Source organism: Sus scrofa, chromosome 9 (assembly GCF_054392235.1).
Source record: "Sus scrofa isolate SSC_HxYL_T2T_F1_AM1 chromosome 9, Sscrofa_HxYL_maternal_Yorkshire_Landrace_v2.0, whole genome shotgun sequence".
NCBI classification, from domain to species: domain Eukaryota; kingdom Metazoa; phylum Chordata; class Mammalia; order Artiodactyla; family Suidae; genus Sus; species Sus scrofa.
This window is the reverse complement of record NC_139391.1, coordinates 45,891,401-45,913,792: the sequence shown is the minus strand read 5'-3', so window position 1 is coordinate 45,913,792 and position 22,392 is coordinate 45,891,401. Positions and strand designations below refer to the sequence as shown.

The 22,392-nt window shown below is 41.1% G+C and overlaps 2 protein-coding genes across 4 annotated transcripts in view; both read right to left on the bottom strand.

The window, feature by feature from the left end:
* Positions 1-22,392, bottom strand: part of IL10RA (interleukin 10 receptor subunit alpha) — a 926,736-nt gene that overhangs the window by 451,183 nt on the left and 453,161 nt on the right. The window lies entirely within an intron of this gene.
* The window catches only part of KMT2A (lysine methyltransferase 2A), an 85,185-nt gene that overhangs the window by 44,583 nt on the left and 18,210 nt on the right, over positions 1-22,392 (bottom strand). For all 3 annotated transcript variants that reach the window (XM_084976247.1, XM_084976248.1, XM_084976249.1), the window contains 5 exons: positions 12,074-12,143; positions 6,639-9,292; positions 4,753-4,930; positions 3,222-3,456; positions 641-705 (listed from right to left, as the gene is read on the bottom strand). In XM_084976247.1, the coding sequence (XP_084832373.1) occupies positions 641-705; positions 3,222-3,456; positions 4,753-4,930; positions 6,639-9,292; positions 12,074-12,143 (3,202 nt within the window). The remainder of the gene's footprint in view (positions 1-640; positions 706-3,221; positions 3,457-4,752; positions 4,931-6,638; positions 9,293-12,073; positions 12,144-22,392) is intronic.

Sequence of the window (22,392 nt, the reverse complement as noted above, 5' to 3'; positions counted from 1 at the left end):
GAGATCAGATCCGAGCCAAAGCTACAGCAACACCAGATCCTTAACCTACTGTGCTGGGCCAGGGATTGAACCCACGTCCTTGTGCTCCAAAGACGTTGCCAAATCCATTGTGCCATGGTGGGAGGTCCTTAAATGGATTTTTAAAAAATTTTATTATAGGGAGTTCCCGTCGTGGCGCAGTGGTTAACGAATCCGACTAGGAACCATGAGGTTGCGGATTCGATCCCTGGCCTGGCTTAGTGGGTTAAGGATCCGGCATTGCTGTGAGCTGAGGTGTAGGTCGCAGACGCTGCTCGGATCCTGAGTTGCTGTGGCTCTGGCATAGGCCAGTGGCTACAGCTCTGATTCGACACCTAGCCTGGGAACCTCCATATGTGCCAGAAGCAGCCCAAGAAAATGGTGAAAAGACCAAAAAAAAAAAAAAAAAAAATTATTATGGTAAATTTCAAGCATGCTCCAAGGTAAAGGGAAGTGTAAAACGAACACTCATATATATCTATCACCCAGCTTCAACAATCATCAGCTCTCTGGGAAGAACAGTACTTCAAAGAAAGGCTAGTACTCTCTTTACACTACATGTACATGAGTGTATGACACTGAAGGGGGAAGCATTTGGAGGAAGATCTTTTTATAATACTACCTTTTGCTTGCTTTTGAAGGTAGGCTTTGGAAGGCATCCACTGTAGATTCTGACATTTTCTCATCCTATAATAAAAAGGAATACCATAAAGTAAACTACATTCAGAAGAGAACCAATTGAAAGAGCGTTAACTGGTCTGTAAAAATCAGTGAACTCTTATTCAGGTTCATTTTGAGGACTGAAAAGGGAGCTGCTCATTTTTTAAATTAAATCCAAGCCTTTGAATCTTTTGACCAGCAAATTTACCTACCTTGAAGATCTAATGGAGCAAATATAAAATTATTTGTGAAATGGGATTCAAATATCTTGCAACTACACACAAAATGATCAGTCATTATTTCTTGCAGTCAGGTAAGTTCTGCTCCCTTATGAGATTAATATTCATATAATAATCTGAATATAAAATAGACTAAAATTACCCAAGTCTTCCATCTGCCACTGTAATGCTACAGGTCTATCTCAGGGCTTAGACACATATTTCAGTCCTCAATTTAATGAAACTCAAACTTAATTTGAAGTCTAAAATTGAACTGAATCCACTTCAACTCCTAAATTTAGTGATTTTATCTTGCCATCATGTACCTTTTTTGCTGATCTGTGAATTGTCTCACTTCCTTTCACTAATGGGACTGAAACAAAAATTTTTTTATTTTGCTTTTTAGGGCCAAACCCGTGGCATATGGAGGTTCCAGGCTAGAGGTCCAATCAGGGCTGTAGCTGCCAGCCTACACCACAGCCATAGCAATGCAGAATTCGAGCCATGGTCTGCAGCCTACACCATAGCTCACAGCAAAGCCAGTTCCTTAACCCACTGAGCAAGGCCAGAGATTGAACCTGCATCCTCACGGATGCTAGTCAGATTTGTTAACCACTGAGCCACCATGGGAACTCCTAAAACAAGATTCTTGCTTAAGGCCAGACTAAACCAAAGCACAGAACTACTTGCTGTCTCCTAGAAACTGTGTCCCCTTCAATAAGTAATGCAGCATTTCTCCCAATTATGTTTTATATAAATCACTTTCATGTCATGTCATTCATTCATTCATTAAGCAGATACCTATTGAAAATATCTCTTCCTGGTGCCAAGCACTTGAAAAGATTCTCATTTATTTGAGAATTTGAAATCTGAAATTTGAAATTTCTGTGCAACCCTCTCATCCATTTTAAACAAATTATCCCACGAGTAGTAAGTGCAACTAGGAGTTCCTGTTGTGGCACAGCAGAAACGAATCCAACTAGGAACCATGAGGTTGTGGGTTTCATCCCTGGCCTTGTTCAGTGGGTTAAGGATCTGGCGTTGCCGTGAGCTGTGGTGCAGGTTACAGGTGCGGCTTGGATCCTGCATTGCTGTGACTATGGTGTAGGCTGGCAGCTGTAGCTCCGATTGGACCCCTAGTGTGGGAACCTCCATGTGCCAAAAGCGCGGCCCTGAAAGACAAAAAAAGGAAAAAAAAAAGTGCATCCACAAACAACTCAAAAAAAAGGGAAAAAAGGTAGAGTAAATCAAAACTTCTAGAGTTCCCGTTGTGGCTTAGCAGAAATTAATCTGACTAGTATCCATGAGGATGCAGGTTCGATCCCTGGCCTCGCTCAGTGGGTTAAGGATCCAGTGTTGCCATGAGCTGTGGTGTAGGTTGTAGACGCAGCCTGGATCTGGCATTGCTGTGGCTGGGGTGTAGGCCAATGGCTACAGCTCCAATTGGACCCCTAGCCTGGAAACCTCCATATGCTGCAGGGGCAGCCCTTAAAAGACCCAAACAAACAAACAAACAAACAAACAAAAAAACCCATAGGCATGAAAATATTTAGAGAGTTAGAGAGCAAGGAACTCCAATCATGGCAATCACATTTCCTAATTTTTTTTTTTTGTCTTTTTAGGTCCACACCTGTGGCATATGGAGGTTCCCAGGCTAGGGGGTCCAATTAGGGCTACAGCCGCCGGCCTACGCCACAGCCACAGCAACGTGAGATCTGAGCTGTGTCTGTGACCTACACCACAGCTCACGGCAATGCCAGATCCTTAACCCACTAAGTGTGGCCAGGGATCAAACCCGCATCCTCGTGGATGCTAGTCAGGTTCGTTAACCGCTGAGCCACAAGGGGAACTTTGGCAATCATGTTTCCTGAATGCCATAAAGATAAAGGTAATTCAGTTGACCTAATAAATACCATACATAAATTCGTCAGTTTTTAAGAAGACACCCTCCAGAGCTGAAGTGATACAGTAGCCTAGGTACATGTGACTATTTAACTTTAAAATTAAATCAAAGTTTTAAATGTAGTTTCTCAGTCACACTAACCACGTTTCAGATGCTAAACAGTCATTTGGCTCACAGCTACCAGGCTGAACTTGAGCAGATATGCCACTCCATAAAGTTCTGTTAGCACTGTCCCTAAGGATTTCTTATTTAAGTGCAGCCCAAACCTGGCACATCACAAAATTCAACTGTGCAACTCATCTTACAAGAAGATGCAGTACAAGCACACCGGGTCTTCTGATGCATCTCGAAGACAAACTAGGGACAGGCAACCACCTCCTGGCTGAAAGGAGGCCAGCCACTTGGGGCAGATGTGTACTCACTTGCAGCACTGCTTCTTTATGTTGCGGCCACCAAACTTGGGCTTGTCCAGACAATTAGTGCAAACACCACAGTCCTCAGGCACCTGGCAGCCAGGACACTGCCCACACCGCCTTGATCGCCTTCCTTTCTTTACCGGAGGTTCCTGCGGAGCCTTGTTTCTGGTGACAGGTTTAATTGGTTTGATGGGCGGAGCAAGAGGTTCAGCATCTTCTGAGCCAGCAATCGATGACTTGTCTGTTAAAGGAACGTGTCATTAGCTCTGAGGGAGTATCTGATTCTTTTCTGGGAACGGAGGGGAGATTCTCAAAATCTACTGATGTGATTATATACATTCCAACCTTGTTTTAATCGGGACTCCCAGAAATGCAATTCGTTATAGTAAAAAAATACTCATATGCAGAGTTCATAGCCTTTTTTAAATAAGTACTTAAATGTTTTAAAAATGCCTATAACTTGCAACATGATGAAAGCAAAAATCCAATCACTGAAAACAAAACACAGTGTAACCTAAAATCAAAAATGTGAGTTCAGGGAGTTCCTGATGTGGCTCAGCGGGTTAAGAACCTGACTAGCATCCAAGAAGATGCAGGTTCGAGCCCTGGCCTTGCTCAGTGGGTCAAGGATCCACTCTTGCTGCAAGCTGCAGCATAGGTCACAGATGTGGCTTAGATCTGGCATTACTGTAGCTGTGGCCAGGTGCAGCTGCAGCTCCGATTCAACCCCTAGCCTGGGAAGTTCCATATGCTGCAGATGCAGCCCTGAAAAGACCAAATAAATAAATAAAATTAAAAAAAAATTTTTTTAATTAAAAAAAAAAAAAGAGTATGTGTTGAAGAGTTCCCTAGTGGCTTAGGGGCTAAGGATCTGGCCTTATCACAGCTGTGGCTCAGGCCACTACTGTGGCACGGATTTGATCCTTGGCTTGAGAACTTCCCCATGTCCTAGGTACAGCCAAAAAAAGAATATGAACTGAATGCCTCTGAAGACTCTCTAACCCTCAAATTTCGTATGCGTAGTCACCAGCATTTGAAAACTATTTGGCAACCATGAGAACCATGCCTCACAGACCTCAAACCACAGGCCCCAGCCACTGTGCTCTGAAATCCAGGGGTACAGAGGCCACACTTACCACGGGGCTTGCTCTCAGGCAGTGATGAGCGTGGCAGGGACACTAAGGTAGGCCTGCTCCTGGGAGATGCAAGACTCCTAGGACAGTCAAAATTTGCTCAAGGATGCCCCACAGCCCTGCCAAGCTTTCTTACACTTCGTGTCAGTCTAGGAGGAAGATTCTGTCCACTTCTTTACCTCTTACTTTCATTAGGGTCAGACTCCCAGCTTTCCTGACTCCCTCCCCATTTTCTCTCAGGTGTTTCCTCTAATAAAATCCCTGCAGTTACTCCCCCCATGCCACGTTTTTTGGAGGACCCAGCCTAACCTCTAATGCTATGAAGACCTATTGGGCACCTCTGGGATGATCAACAAACAAACCCAATGTCTGCTCAGAACTCAAGGTTGACATTCCCGACCTACCATCATTCCCCATGGAAGACAAAATTTTTTCTCGTTCTTCCCACGGTAAGGCACTCAGGGTGGGCATATCATCAGGAAACACAGCTCGTTTTCGGCCAAGGGCAACAGCAGCTCTTCTGCAGACATGTTTAATTCGGGGTCCTCGCACTGAGGTCTCCGACGAGTCACTTTCTTGACCCTGAATCAGAGGGCAAGCCAAAAACAAACAGTAACAATCATGTGTGTTGAAAATAAAATTAAATGAAGGCAAGGTATAGCTGATTAACTTACAATCTAGAATCAACACATGCAACTCTAGTTATTTCCAGCTGATTTTTACCATACCAAAACACAGAAATCACCTACTTCTATACCCTAAAAATGGCAGAAAAGGCTTCTAACTAAAAAACAGAGATCTACCAAGCTTCCATTCCCAATTATACTACTTCTTTAAAATTCCCAGAGTTCCTTGGTGGCTCAGGAGGTTAAGGATCCAGAATTGTCACTGCTGTGGTTCTGGTAACTAGTGTGGTGTGGGTTTAGTCCCTGGCCAGAGAACTTCCACATGCTATGAGTGTGACCAAAAAGGAAGAAACCAAAAAATTCCCCTCAAAAAACAATCTGCCAGTCTATATTATCAAAAGGTTCAGTCTGATATAAACAGGGTTTATCTAACCACAGACTCTTTCTTATATTTCCTGATCAACAGGGAAGCAGGGTGAAATTACCTGTAAATGAAGTATAAAAGGCTCCAAACAGAAATGGTCCACATTTTAAAGAGCCATACCTTCTATAGCTAGGAGGCTAACCAAACACATCCAAAATGGTGTCAGAAATAAGTCTCATATTCCTGCGAGAACTCCCACTGGCAAAAATTACTAAATGTAAATGTGGCCCTACGTTGAACAACATTAAAACCTGTTTGTGGTCACCTTAACCTAACCTGATATGTTGGTATAAACATGTGTCAACTACATGAAAACTTTTTTTTAAAAACCCAAAGATTGACAGGTTTTCTCAAAAAAGCCAGTGCCTGGCTCATTTTGGGGGTTTTTTTTGTTTGTTTTTTAAAGCTGTTCTTTACAAAAATCTATTTGTCATCATCTTTTTATTTTTATTTTTTTGCTCTTTAGGGCTGCACCCACGACATATGGGGGTTCCCAGGCTAGGGGTTAAATCAAGAGCTATAGCTGCTGGCCTACACCACAGCGACCATGGATCTGAGCCGTGTCTATGACCTACACCGCAGCTCATGCCAATGCCAAATCCTTAACCCACTGAGCAGAGCCAGGGATCAAACCCAGTCCTCATGGATACTAGCTGGCTTGGCTACCGCTGAGCCATAATGGGAATTCCTATTTGTCATCCTCTTAACTAACTGAATTCTTCAGCTTTTCTGTACCACAAAAAAGGCTGTGCTTCTCATATGTATTCTGCAAACATTTATTTCCTACTAGTCTAATCACTTGCTACTCAGAAGAAAAAAATCCCCCTCCTTGTTTTCTATAGTAAACAACAGAAAGCAATTTGACTGCAAAAATGTACCTTCAAAATGAAGTCCCTGATTCCATCACACCGAACCCATTAAGTCCCAACAACTCAGCTCTCTGTGTAATTCGGCCCCACCTACCTTTCAGTCTTGGTTCACCACCTTCCTACGCCTGCTGGTCCAGCTATTCACCAGCCCTCAAGTATGTGTTACACTTTTTGATCTCTACCTACACTGCTCCCCCTCCTTAAAATGTTCTCCCCTCTCATTTTCTACCTAAAATCCTCCCAGTCCTTATAGGTTCACCATCTTTTCTAGATTCCATAACTGGATGTACCTGAAACACACAGCCTAAAACCTGCTCATGCAAAGGGCTCGAGGAACTGTTGATTTTAACAGGCAAGATGGAAAAGAGTACCTGTGCTTTGGGCTGGTCAGTCTGTTTAAGACTCTTACTCTTCTCAATCTTGCAGAGCTGGGCTTTGGCCTTTTTTAGGAGGCTGGCAACCCTCTTGTCAGTCATTGGAAGCTTGTCTGCCTGAGCCAACATGGAGCCTATGGAGGAAGTGGAATGTTTAACAGTGCTAGATGAAGGAGTGGAAAGGCAGAGGGTTTTCTCCTTCTCCAGGGATGGGGCAGTTGGGCCGAGGTCCAAGTTGTTTTTTTCCAGATTTCCTCTCCCTTTCTTTATAAGTATTTTGGTTTTGACAGCTGTTGTATCCCCAAGAGTCACAGAAGCAATATCAGTCCCAGAATCAAGTGATGAAGACTTCTTCCGCCCTGTTGCTTTTTTGGCAGAAGATGAAGTGGCCACATCTTCATCAACGACCTTCTCTTTGGAAACCCTACCCACAGGATACAAAGCAGAGCTACTCTGAATTTCTGATCCCTTTTTCCTTTTCTCTTTCCTGGACTCCCGCTTATTCTCTTTTTCTCTCTCCCGGTCTCTCTCTCTACTCTTGTCCTTCTCCACGCTCTTGTCAGCATCTCGCTCTTTGGACAGCTCCTCAGGGGCCTTGTCTTTATTCCTCCCTCTTTCAGTCTGAGAGCCTGGGGTAAACCAAGGGAAGAGAGGAGTGGGACTACTGGATGAAAATGGCTCTGCCGGAGCACTAGTCTGCTTCCTTGGTCTCTGGTTTTTCTCTGCAGATTCCCCAGACTGAGTCAGGGAATGAGAAGGAAAAGTAAAAGTTGGGTTTAAGGCACTAGTGGCAAGAGGACTAACAGAAATGCTTAACGAGGAAGAGACAGAAGACGGTGGGGTGAGAGGTGACAGCTCCGAAGTGCTAAGCCTTCCGCTTCTTGTCCTCATGGAGTGAGAAGGAGATCTTGGTTCAGATCGAATAGGGCTAAACACTTTTCTTTTCCTTTTCCTGTTCGATAATCCTGAAGAAGATGTTCCAGCAGAAGTTCGATTACTAGGCAAGGTTACAGACTCAAATATTCTAGAGTGAGCCTCGCTTGGAGTAAATCTTGGAGCTCTCAGAAGAGGGCTCCGTTTGTGCATATCAAACCTTGTTCCAGAATGGAGTGGCGAAAACAATCGGGCTGAAGCAGCAGTACCAGATGTAGAAAACCCGGATGCGAAGCCGACATCCTCAGGAGTTAGTGGAGGGGGGCGGAAATTATCAAATATTGGTTTGCGAATAAGACCTTCTTTGGCATACTTTGCTGAGGAAAAGTACTGTGGCTCTGACCTAGAATGCTTTAAAGAAGTCCACCTAAACGTTGGTTCTCGCAAAATAGATTTTCGCTTCCCTTGCATGGGAGCGGCAGAAGTAGGCAAAAATGGTGATGCTAAGGGGATCGTTGGAGGCATGAGCCAAGGTGTGTGGTCAGAGATGCTGGAGGCTGGCTGCAGTGGAGGGGGTGGAGTAAGCAGGGGTGGAGGTGGCGAGGAAGAGGTCTGCTGCGGGGGGGCACTTTGCAGAGTGGAGAGTTTCTTCGTCGTTCTAGATCCAAAACTTCTCTCTGACACTGAATACCTTCGGCTTCGCCTGTCAGTACTCTCGTTTTCTGGGGACTGGGAAATAGGCAGTGGAGTATGAACTTCGGGGGTATCGCTCCGCTCTTCAGGAAGTACCTGAATCTCCTCAGAGGCCTGAGAATCTGTGGAGGTATCAACACTGGGGCTACTCGATCGGGAGGAGTCTGAAGACATTTGCGAGGAGTGCTGAGAAGCTGCGCTTGATTTTTCAGAAGATCCACAGGATGTGGCGCTGAATCTACTATTCGGTGTAGACTCGAGTCGGGCAATTTTAATTGGAGGGTCGTAATCTTCATCCTCTATAAACCGCCGAGGGGTTTTAATGATCCGCGAGGAGATGGCGCTGACGACAGGCATGATGAACTGCCGGATGTTTTTGACCTGTGTCTTCACCTTTCTTCCTTGCAGCTGAGCTGCTTCTTTCTCAATTTTCTTCTGAGCCCCCTTTTTTGCCCTCTGCAGGAGCTGCTTAGCGATTGTTGCATCTGTCCTTTTAGAAGAAGGAATAATCCTAACCGGCTTAATCCTTCGAGGGCTTTGTCTGACTACTGTCTTATCTTCTTTTGTGAGTGGAGGTGTTCCTTCCTTGTCTTTCCGGACCTTCTGGGGCTTTTCCAGTTCTGAGTTAATGAGGAGACCTGCAGGAGTCTTTATCCTTTCTGTGGACGGAGGCCTTCCTCTCCGGCGAACAATCTGTACCCCCTTCCTTCCTATTTGAAGCTTCCCTGTCTTAAATTTTGACTTGAGAGGAGAGAGTTTACCTGCTCTTAATTTTTTAATCTTTGTGGCTTGCTGAAACGTGGCAGAAGGTGTCCGTTTCATTTTCTTCAGGCTATCTTCTTTGTTTCCCTTTGGTAACTCTGTAATGTCCTTTCCATGTGTTATTTTGAGTTTTACTCCAGGGAAAGTGGGAGGTCTTCCTCTCTTCTTTTCTATACTTTTAGAATCTTTCTTCTTGATCTTATCTCCAGGTCTGGTCTCTGATTTATTTAGAGGGGAGAACACAGGTGGGTCTGAGAGGAGGGCTGAGTTTCGGTCAGAGCCACTTCTAGGCCTCCCGCGAGGTTTTCGAGGACTAGTTTTAACTGTGTATAGAAATTAAACAATGAAGAGCATATATTTAGCTTTGTAGTTTAGGTCTTAACTAAGCTGAATATAATTTAGCATAAGCCACTTTGTACTGAACTCTATTGGGTATAACGAGTCAATAAAACATCTTAATTGTGCTTAGTTTCTTTTCACCAAAAACCTGCCTTGAAGAAATCAAGTAAATAACATCCTACCCATAAGAACACTTAACTACATTGTTGACAGAAAAACTAAGATAATAATAAGGTTTTCAACTAAGCAATTGATATATTAAACTGGCTTTCCTACCGCTTTAGGTGAATAAGGTTTTTTTTTTAATTAAAAAAAAAAAAGTTTTAAAACTAACTGTATGACCTTTTCCATATCCTAGCCACCAAGAGTAGTATTTGAGAACACATTTACAGTATTCATCCCATCTTTTTAACTCAGAATTTCAGTTTTAATAAATTTGAACTAGGTGCTCTTCAATCATTAATGCATCAACTTCTGCAGATACAATAACATACCAACTTCTACAGGCAGTTCAGCTTCCTGGACTTTTTAACTGGCTTCACCAAAGTAAGTTAAGAAAGTTTCATTGGAAAAAAAAATTCATTCATGAGACACCAGAATAGGATCATAGAACTCAGTGGTATGTGAACTGCTTGGTGAAATGACATGATGTGCCCATTAATCTAGTCCCCTACCTACAGGTTCTTGAACTAGTTAGTCTCAAGTTACAAAAAAGATGTAACCATAATTGATGTCAAGAGCAAACTACTTAAATCAGATTCCTTCTATTTTAAGTAAGAGGAATTTGCCAATTTATAAATTAGCTCAATTTGCTATTTATCAAGAAACTTAATAAAACTATTTTCTAAACTCCTTTGTATAAACTGTACTTTCTAAATGTATTAAGAGTTGCTTAATCTATCATTGAGTAATAAAGAAAAAATTTAAAGAGTTGACTAATGTATCATATCTTCCCTTCTCTCATGACTTTTCAATGTTTTATATGACTCAACATTCTTCTGAGATTAAAACCTCCCCTAACAGGCACCAAAAGAGATTTATGTCATTATGATGAACATTTTAGACTATGGAAGCAACCAACAAACAGAACAAAAATCAACAAAGGTCTTATTGTTAAGCTTTCCAAATATAAATGCTTTCCTCACCAATTAACTCGAGACTTCCCTTAACAGATTAAGGATTCACAAATCTGACTCAAAATACACTAATTACAACAAAAATAATGGACTAGGAGACAGAAAACTATCTTTCAATTCTTAAATAATAAAGTATATACAAATGATTAAAACAACAACAAAACAACATTCGAGGTATACTGACAGCCAAGAAAAAAACAAGAAACCATCAACGGCTGTGAATTAACAAAATAAACTCCTACTCAGAAATATATCACAAGATTCTTTATCATCAAGGCAGACTTGAACCTGGCCACTCATAGGCCTTTATTAATTCTGAAAAGCTCTTCTATCCAAAAAAGAAGCTTTTGGTGGAGTTCTCCTGTGGCACCGTGGATGAAGGATCTGGCATTGTCACTGCAGTGGTTTAGGTCCCTGCTATGGCTTGAGTTCAATCCCCGACCCAGGAACTTCCATATGCCACAGGCAAAGCACCCCCCCTCCCAAAAGAACCTTTGGATAGAAAACTAGAAAAAGCAAGCAGAACAGAGAAGAGTACATTTCTGCTAACTTTCATAATCCACAACACATTCAAAGAACTCACAAGTCATTTAGAAGTAACTGCTCACCCTCATTTCATTTCTGGGCCTTGCTTATCATCTATAAATGAAGGGTAAGACTTCTGATAAGAAGTTTTACGATTTCATCATATCTTAACAAGAATACTGCTACTGTCTAAATGGCACAGACACTGGGATACTACTGGCTAGGTCCTTCCACCTGGGAAAGGAAAAAACTGTCAACTTACGTGTTTGAATTAGATCACTATATAACATATGACTCTTAAATGAAACCCAAATGCTAACGAACATCACAGACTAAGTCAAAGAGCAAAACACGGCTAATAACATCCTATTTAAGTAGATTGTCCATCCACATAAAATCAAAGGAAACTATACAAGAAGTCCGAATGGCAGCGCCAATGGGGAATGATTTTTTTCATCAAAAGATCTACAGCTCTCTCCTATAGAGAACAGAATTCTGCAAGCCATTAAATACTGTTTCCACTGAGGATCAACTCACAGGAAACTGCCCTTAAGTCTAGAAGTAAGACATTCTAGATATTTTCTTGGTAAGAACAACAACAAATATTGCTAATAAATGGAAATACCCATGTCATTTCTATTTTCTTTATTTTAATACAGTTTTTCAAGGATCAGGTAAAACAGTTTCATACAGTGCCCATTTTTTTGTTTTCAGTTCTTAGACAATAGCAGACCAAATTTCATCTGTAAAATACAATGGCCAAATGTTTTCCAAAGTCATGTTTACCACCATTCAGTTCAAAATGTGTAAATCTGAGGATGCTCTTAGGAGGTAGCCTTCAATCTGCAGTCATTCCATGGAAACATAGCCCCCGTGCCTCAAGTGGTTCCCAAAGAGAAGCAAAACCAAGAATAAACCAAAATCAGCCTGACAGAGAGGCTCCCATAAAGAGGTCTAGTTCAAAAGCCACTTCCTACTTAGTATGAGAAAAAGGAAAGGATCCCAAAACCCTAGTATTTAAGACCACCCTTCACAGGCAAAGAAGGCAAGGAGAGGCCACAGTCTCTTAAAACGTAAAGGCGCCATGCATTTAACTGGCCATACCTGAAGGAGACCTTGTGGGACTTCGTACTCTGACTTCTTCATCTGAGCCAAAACCTAAGAACTGCTCATCCTACAACAAAGGAAAATTATTTTAAAATCAGGGAAAAAAACATAACTGTGAACATATCCCAAAGAAATGCCCAGAGGAGACACAAACAATTTGGAAAAATTATCCTCTATGTATTAATCATCATCATTCACATGGATATTTTTATAAAATAACTTAATATTGAACTAAATGGATCCAGCCATACAGCTTCATTATAGACAAATAGGAGCTGTGTAGTAAGTGAACAATGCATTGATAATCACCTTTGGTGCACAGTACACAGGGGATAGTCCTAAATTTCAAACTATAGATACGGCCCAAAACAATTAAAGAATGACTTTAATTCAAGTAAGCAAATCAGTACAATGGGAGAAACATACAGCCCCAATAAAACACATAAATCTTTTCAGAGTAGTAAAGTCTACAGACACATTAGGAATAACATAAACCATATCATAATCTCTTATGTACCAAATATTAAGAGACTGCAATTGCCATAACTGTCAGTTCCTTAACTCAGGAACTGATAGTTAGATGTGATTGCTGTACATTTGAGATCCAAAGATTCTCAACATGCATTTTATGGCATTATTTTAAAATGCCCTGTGATAAGAGACTTAATGGTGGGCAGCAGCATTGGTGAAAAGGTTGATGAATGGACCACATGAAGGGTGAAATGCATCTAAGATTAACTGAAGGAAACATCTTATTTTCAGTTGTACTTGGAAAAGGCAAAAAACTTCTCCTTACCTCTAACTTTTAATCTGTCATATTAAAAAATACTAAGGGTTTAACCAATTTTGAACAAGTTCTCAAGAAACATGGTCTATTTAAACAACCTGATTAATAGAAATTCACTGATTCAAAGATTAATAAGAGTTCTTTCCAGAGAGAGACAAGAAAGAAAAAGAATTTCAGATGCGAGAAATAAAACCCACATAAAACAAGAACAAAACAAGGAATTAAAGACAGATTTTCTTGTACCTCCAATTTATACTGATAACTCCCAAACTAAGTTCCACTAATTAAAGACCCCCAGTTTTAGATGGGGCCAGTCCATCCTCGTTTGTCAGCTCGTGACACCACTGACTGAAGTGTTATAAGGAGTAAACAAAGTAATTTACGTAAATTGTGTAATTTACATTAAATTACCCAGAAAACTATAAGGCAGCATCCACTTTATATTCTCATTATTGATGTGGTTTTAGAAACCAAAGTTCTGAAGGGCCAAGTGACTTGCCCAATATCATACAGTCAATTACAAAGAACTTCCTACCATAATGGTTACAATCTAAAACTATAAATAAATATTCAAAGAAATCAAATAAATCATCTACAGTACAAAATATGCTATTCTTTCAGCTACCATTAATGTAACACGATGCCCATTTTCAAACCCTTAAAGTTTCTGATTTAACTCATTCTTTTCCTGCATTATCCTCATTGAACAATCTGCTAATCTATACATTTCACAAAGGCCTCTGGCGATTTCCTAACACTTACCTAGGGACTCCATTGCTAAATGCATGAAATTTATGCCCCATATGTTGCAATGAGAGTTCTAACAACTATACATAACCAAAGTAACCAACAGGTAAAGTAACCTAACCAACAGCTGAAGTAAGGAAAGATGATTAATCTTTAAAAGAAACCTAAGAGATTCACATTGCTATGTTCATTATCAGCAACCTTAGTGAGTCACTTTCTTTATTTCCAACTTTCACAATATGTACCTGTACAACCCTAATTCAATATGCTCCCAAACAGAGTGCTATTGAGCAGCCAGGCAGTAATTTAACTAACTCTGCCAATGTTTAAAGTTTCCAAGTACTTTCTAAAATGACAGAGAGCATTAACTCTTTCCCTGTGGTCTTTTAGTTGGAATAAGAAAGACTTTACTTCCACCCAAGAACTTTCTTTTCACTTGAAATATAGATTGACTTCTTGAAGCATGCTTAAAAAAAGTAAGTACCCACTGTTTAAATAATCCAGACAGTTTAATCAAAAACAAAAGCCCTCATTGTTATGTTAAAATGCCCTAGAGGCTAACTCTGAACTTCCAATTCCGTGTAAGAGCCTCCCAAAATCTAAGGAAAGCCAAACTGAGAAAGCACTGGGAAAAAATTGCTGCAAGAAGGCGCAAATGAAGTCCTTTCTGCCTCTCCTGTCACTCCCATCACCCGCTTTTAAACATGCGGGGTTCCTAGAAGATGAAGTAAACATGGCAGCAGTGCTAGGCTTCCTGGGGATTTAGGCTTGCCTAAAAAACGAAATACTAAGGCAAAATGTCTACAAAAAGACAACAAAAGGAACTGCAATTAAATCCATGTTTGGCACTATGGCATCATAAGCCTGGACAGCCCTGGAGAGAGGGAACAGGAGATACCAAATATTCCTGGAAACAGGGTCCACACACCCATGCATACTTTTCCTTTCATTCTGGCTTTCTCTAATGCACACAGCATTCCAAGACAAAGTATAGGCAGGAGCCAACAAACCTATCCCTTCTGGATAATGAAATCCTTGGAGACTAGCTCGCCAAGATTTTACCCCTTTCTTACCTCCAAAGACAGAAAAATATCCTTGCCAAGTTGAGCACTGTAAAATACTGTTAAATCACATTTAGCTTCCAGTGATTAGGAATTCAGTGACACTAATGTGGCTTCCTATGTGAAATCTAATTCCAAAGTAATGAATATGTAGAATTTCTCTCTTTATTACCCCTACTCCTAAGTCTAGGGTAACCAGTTATTTGAGAACTTCCAAACATAACTCTACTAGCAAATTCTATTTTACCCATAAATATCTTAACATTTGAGGATCTTTATTTTAATGGCGGAATTTTAATCCCTTACACACTGTTGAATTTGTAGGTGATGAAGCAATAGGAATATTTTTTCTACAAGAGAATCTATGCAAACCCAAAAGAAGTATTACAGATAATAATGTTTATATATAAAATATAACAATGAAGACATTTTAGAAAAATACATGAAATTCTATATTTTAAGGAATTATGCACTACAAGGCAACTTTTCAAACAAAGCACTATGTCTTTTACTTGTTCACTCATTCAACAACCATTTATATATGCTACCCATTCCCAAAGCAAAGACGTTTCTAAGGAAGACAGGCAGGTGCACAATTTCAGCCTTCCTTTCAAAAGCCAAAATCCATTAAAATATTTGTGAAGGATAAATTACGATGTAATTCATCCTCTAGAAAAAAAATTTGCTTAAATCTTGGAATAGTTCCTTCTTCCTCTTATATTCGTATTAGGTTCAATGAGAGATATTCAACAAATTTCAAAAGTCTTCCAAATGATATTAATGTCTACCTCCAGCCCTCAGTACTGTGCCGGCACCACTCTGGCATTAGAAATCAGAATTTAAGCAGATGAGACCTGAATCATCTGCAGTGATTAGATGTGACACGGTTCCTAATAATACCAGTGATCTGACCAGGTTGCAACTGACAGACCTCAATGCCTTTTCTTCTCTACCCCAACCAAAATACAGAGTTTAGCTCCTCCTTTAAACTCCTCCCAATTTATAATAATTAGAGCAAAAAATCACTCACCTGGAGTTCTTCACCTCCCAATCTACTGGGGAGGATCCAAAGCAACTTTGAAAACTTCTATTAAATAAGCTCAGCTACCTCTGGCCTTCGATGCGTAAGTCCTAGGCTGACCATTCCTTGCTTTACTCACACCGTTCCTTTCTTTACTAGCAAGAGACTCCTCAGCACTTCAGAGCACTGACTTAAGCGGTACATATCTTGGCTTTCTCCTGTCTCTAAAATGTTGAGTCTTAAGAATTTTTTAAAAATCAAATTTCTTCAATTGCAAATGTTTATTGATGAATCAATTGGAAATAACAATCAATAACCAGAGAGCGTTATCAAAAGCACCCCAATACTCTGTCTAAAGTTCTGTTTTGAAAGCTTATAATTTTTGGTATCATCACATATGGTTCCATAATATGAGGAGGACACAGAACCCAGAAAAACACTAAGAACAAATTAAAGATGAAGAAAACATCAAGGAGGCATATTGTATGTCTCAGCAACTCTAGTTAGAAAAGAGTAACACTTCTCCTTTGGGAATTTATTCTAGCAAGCTATCACTTCTGCTGGCACATTTGTGTCTACCACTACAAACTCTAAAATATCAAGGCCTTAGTATTGCGTTTTAAAGACATACACACATAATCGCCAGTATTTAATTAGCATAAAGGATAAGAAATGTGTTTTTATGTTTGCCTCCTTCTCTAGAGTGTTCACTCTTTGAGGACAGGAATAGTTCACTTATTCATTGTTGTATTCCTAGTATCTAGCACAAATTTGGCATTCGATGTTTGTGAAATGAAAATAAAAAGAAATGTAGTATACTATTTAAAAAAACATTAGATGGTAATGGCACTATAGTAGAAAATACTGGTATAGCACAACACTGTAAATCAACTACACTTTAACCTAAAATAAGGGAAGGAGTTTCTATTATGGCTCAGTGGTTAACAAATCCGACTTGCATCCATGAGGATGCAGGTTCCATCCCTGGCCTTGCTCACTGGGTTAAGGATCCAGCGTTGCAGTGAGCTGTGGTGTGGGTCACAGACACAGCTTCGATCCTGCATTGCTGCGGCTGCAGTATAGGAAGCAGCTACAGCTCCACTTTGGCTGTGGAGGAGGCCAGCAGCAACAGTTCTGATTTGACCCCTAGCCTGGGAACCTCCATATACTGCAGGTGTGGCCCTAAAAAGCAAAAACAAATAAATAAATAAATGGGAAAAAAATTACTGGTGGACTCCAAAAAATTAACAAATAAGATTCTCACTTTTAAGAATGCATAGGGGAGTTCCCCTCGTGGTGCAGCAGAAACGAATCTGACGAGGAACCATGAGGTTGCGGGTTCAATCCCTGGCCTTGCTCAGTGGGTTAAGGATCTGGCACTGCTGTGGCTGTGGTGTAGGCCGGCAGCTGCAGCTCTGATTAGACCGCTAGCCTGGGAACCTCCATATGCTGCGGGTGTGGTCCTAAAAAGCAAAAAAAAAAAAAAAAAAAAAAAAAGCATAGAGATCTACAAATAACAAACGCTGGAGAGGGTATGGAGAAAAGGGACCTCCTCCTACACTGCTGGTAAGAATGTAAACTGGTACAACCACTATGAAAAACAGTATGCAGCTTCCTCAGAAAACTAAATATAGAGGAGTTCCCATCGTGGCTCAGTGTAAACGAATCTGACTAGCATCCAAGAGGACAAAGGTTCGATCCCTGACCTTGTTCAGTGGGTTAAGGATCTGGTGTTGCCATGAGCTGTGATCTAGGTCACAGATGGGGCTTGGATCCTGAATTGCTGTGGCTGTAGCATAGGCCAGCAGCTGTAGCCCCGATTCAACCCATAGCCTGGGAACCTCCACGTGCCACGGGTGTGGCCCTATGAAAACAAAACAAAACTAAAACTCTAAACTAAATATAGAACTACCATATGATCCAGTATTCCCATTCCTGGGCATATATCCAGACAAATTTTTATTCAAAAAGATACATGCACCCTTACGTTCAGTGCAGTATTATTCCTAATAGCCAAGATATGGAAACAACCTAAATGTCCATCAACAGATGGATTAAGATGTAATGTAGTGTGTGTGTGTGTGTGTGTGTGTGTGTGTGTGTGTGTGTGTGTAGGAATACTACTCAGCCATAAAAAAGAAAACAATACCATTTACAGCAACATGGATGCCTCTAGAGATTATCACACTAAGTGAAATAAGTCAGAAAGAGAAAGGCAAATACCATATGATATCATTTATATGTGGAATCTAAAATATGACACAAATGAACCTATCTACAAAACAGAAACAGACTCACAGACTTGTGGTTGCCAAGGAGGGGGGAGGAGGTGGGATGGACAGGGAGTTTGGGACTAGTAGATGCAACTATTACATTTAGAATGGATAAGCAGTGAGGTCCTGCTATACAGCACAAGGAAATATATCTAATCTCTTGGGATAGACCATGATCGAAGATAATAAAAGAAAAAATATATATATACATGTGTGTATGACTGGGTCACTTTACTGTGGCAGTAGAAATTGGCACAACATTGTAAATCGACTACACTTTATAGGTTCCCACTGTGGCTCAGTGGTAATGAACCTAACTAGTATCCATGAGGATGCGGGTTTGATCCCTGGCCTCGCTGAGTGTGTTAAAGATCCAGTAAAAGATCACCACGTGAACTGTGGTGTAGATGCAGACATGGTTTGGATCTGGTGTGGCTGTGGCCAGCACCTGCAGCTCTGATTTGACCCCTAGCCTGGGAACTTCCATGTGCTGCAGGTACAGACCTAAAAAGCAAAATAAATAAATAAATAAAACCCACAAAACAATACTTCAGTAAATAAAATAAATTTTATTTATTTTGTCTTTTGTCTTTTTGAGGGCTGTACCCACGGCATATGGAGGTTCCCAGGCTAGGGGTCTAATCGGAGCTGCAGCTACTGGCCTACGCCACAGCCACAGCAACACCAGATCCAAGACACGTCTGTGACCTACACCACAGCTCATGGCAATGCTGGATCCTTAACCCACTGAGCAAGGTCAGGAGACGAACCCACCCCACAACCTCAGGGTTCCTAGTCCGATTCGCTTCCTCTGCGCCATGACGGGAACTCCAATAAAATAAATTTTAAAAAAGAATATTCATTCTCCTGGGAGCCTATCAAAAGGGAAAATGTTCTCAGGCTGGTAGGATGGACTAAATCCATTCATTCATTCATTCAAATATGTGTGAGCCTATTTCAAGGGATTAAAAGATTAATATAGAGAGAAGAGACAGCTTCTGCCTTCAAGGACCTGCTAGTCTGTCAAGAACTGAACATTCAATTAATGGAATATATAACCAATATTTCATAACAACTATATACGGAGTATAACCTTTAAAAATGGTGAATTGCTATATTTTACATCTGTAATAATACCGTATAGCAATTATACTTCAATTTTTAAATAAATAAAACATTTTTTTAAATTAATGGAATACAGTGTTTCCTACTATGCCAGATGAATACACACGCCAGAGGAATGACTAAGGAAACACAGCAGAAAGGTGACTAACCCAGTCAGGAAGAGTCAGGAAAGCCCCTGCAGAAAGGATGAAAGCTTACTCTAACTTTTGAAGAATAATAAATTAGGGTTGAAGGGAGCTATTGCAGTCAGCGAGAATATAACACACAGAAGGCATAGAGGTACAAAGGAGCATAGCATGGAGTGAAATTACAAACAGTTCAGTACAGCTGAGGCCCTAGCTGATGTAGGAAAGGAGCTAAGACACTGAGGGGGAATAAAGGCAGAGGGAGATCATGAAAGGTCTTAAATATGCCTTTAGAGTTTGAAGTTTATCTTCAAGGAAGTGTGGGCCTCATCCTGAAGGCTAAAGCTCATCAGTAACGCTTCGGGGCAGGAGAGAAGCATGATTAAATTTATATTTTCAAAAGATCACTGTGGCAGCAGTGGGGAAGTAGAGATTGTCTTTAAAACCAGAGGCAAGAAGAACAGTTATAAAATGACTGCAGCGGCACTGGGGATTGAGGAAAAGGGCAGATTCCATAAACAGGAGGCAAAATGAACAAGGTTTTAATATAAAGGGTTAAGGCAAAAGAAGGAATCAATAAAGCCTTGCAGGTATTGGGCTTATGTTGATTAGGTTTATGGTGATATAAGACTGGGAAGAAAGAAAGAAAAGAGGTTTCTAAATGGGAAGGGAAATCACCTTAGACATTTGAATTTGAAATGTCTATCCAAGTTGTAAGATATAATGATCTGGAGAGAACACATCTGATTCAATGAATTTATGAATGCTGAAACTGTACAGATAAACACAGTCACCCAGGGAGAGAACACTGAGAGAAAGGAGGATCCAAGGCAGATCCCAGAGGAATACCTGCACTTCGTTTACAGGGGAAGGGAAGCTAAGGGAAAAGATAGAGACAGAATGGCCAAGGAGAAGTACAGAACAGTCAAGTTAGGTAAAACAGAAACTTGTATAGAGGATATCAAAATTTTGAGGGCATGGGAGTTCGCATTGTGGTTCAGCAGGTTAAGAACCCAATTAGTATCCATAAAGATGGGGGTTTGATCCCTGGCCTTGCTCAGTGAGTTAAGGATCCAGTATTGCCACAGCTGTGCCCGAGGTCGCAGATATGACTTGGATCTGGCACTGCTGCAGCTGTGGCGTGGGCTGGCAGCTATAGCCTTGATTCGACCCCTAGCCTGGGAGCTTCCATATGCCATGGGTTTGGCCCTTAAAAAACCCCAAACCGCCCCCCCAAAACCAAAAAAACTGAAGTCACTTGTGAGCTTACCAAGGCCAATTTCAATGCAGTTTCAGAGAGAGGAGGAGCCAAAGTGCAGTGGATTGAGGTGTGATTCCAAAGCGACAAAAATGGAAGTGAGTATAGACTAATCTTTTGAAAAAACTCGGCTATGGGAAAAGAGGGAAAGGGTACAACACAGGGAAAGATCTTCTTTGGAGAATTACTTTTGGAGATGAGTATGCTCACATGATGAAGGGGAACACAGCAGTCAGGGATAGACTGAAAATCCTCAAAAACAAACCAGTAATACATGGAAAAGGGATGGGGGAGGGGTCGGCACTGAGAGAGAATGAAGGCAGAGCACAGTGGAAGGGAGTTCCCCATACAGCAAGAGGCTAAGCATGCCTGTAGTTGTAGACAAGCTTACAGGTAGTAAGCCGAAAGATTTCTCTGAAATCACAGGCAAAACTTTGCTTATATGGGCATCTGCCATGTCAGAGACACAGCAGATTTCTTCAGATTCTCAAAGAGGCTCACAATCTACAAAAGTTTTTAAGAATGCAGCTCTGAAGAAAATAAATCACAGATAATGGCTGATTAAGAATAAGTGGGAGGGCAGAACACTGTAAGTCAACTATAATTTTTAAAAAAGAATAAATGGGAGGGGGAAGTAGTGGGGAGAAGTGGGAAATCAGATGCAAAGATTGGTGAAAACTGATCTGGATGGAAAGGGGTAGCCATAGTAGAGCCAAGATCAAAGACAAATGAAGTATCAGAATCTTGTTACTTCTAGGATAGTATGTTCAAAGGTCATCCAATAAACGAGGAGCTACCTTTGGGTCTCAAGTGCAGAAAAGGTATAACTGTCTCTGAAGTTTAATCTACACACACACACACACACAAAACACACAGAGTAGGAAAGACTGAATAAAGGGAGACCAGATAGCCAAAATTCAAGTGTGATTGGCATTCAATCACTCCAGCAAGTATTCATTCAATGTTGACAGGCACTGTTTTAGACTCTAAAGATACCCAGGTGAAGAACTGACAAAATTACTGCCCCATGTCTTCTGCTGGAGACAGAAAATAAACATAAACAAATAAAGAAATGAGGGCACTAAGGATTGATGGGGGTTAGCTGTGGGGGTTATTTCTGCTAGGGTGGTCAGGGAGGCTTCTCTAAGGTGATGGTTTACCAATGACTGGTAAGCTGTGGGCCAGAGGCCAAATCTGGCCTGCCACCTGTTTTGTTCCATGAGCTAAGAATGGTTTTTAACATTTTTAAATGGTTAAAAAACCCAAAGAAGACTATTTCATGCACATGAAAATTGTATGAAATTCAAATTTTGGTGACCATAAACACAGTTTTATCGGCATATGACCCTACATGCCATTGTTTCTCTATTTGGCCGCTCCTGCACAACAGCAGAGGCAAGTCACTGCCACAGACCACTTGCAGAAAAAAAACTTGTTGAAACCTGGTATAGATATAAATGATGAGGAAAAGGGCAGTTATATATAAAGACATAGGCGGAGTAGTATTCTAGCTGGACAAAAAGGCCAGTGTAGCTGTGCAACAGAATTGAGCAAGATGAGGAGAGTGGGGTTCCTGTAGTGGCTCAGTGGTTAACGAATCCGACTAGGGACCATGAGGTTGCAGGTTCGATTCCTGGCCTTGCTCAGTGGGTTACAGATCCGGCATTGCTGCGAGCTGTGGTGTAGACTGCAGACATGGCTCAGATCCCATGTTGCTTGTGGCTCTGGCGAAGGTCAGCGGCTACAGCTCTGACTAGACCCCTAGCCTGGGAACCTCCATATGCCACGGGAGCGGCCCTAGCAAAGGCAAAAAGACAAAAAAAAAAAAAAGAGAGAGAGAGAAGAGAGTGGGCTAAGGCAGCAGACCTGACCAGAGGCCAGATCATGTACAGCTTTGCTGGATAGGGTAAGGAATCTGG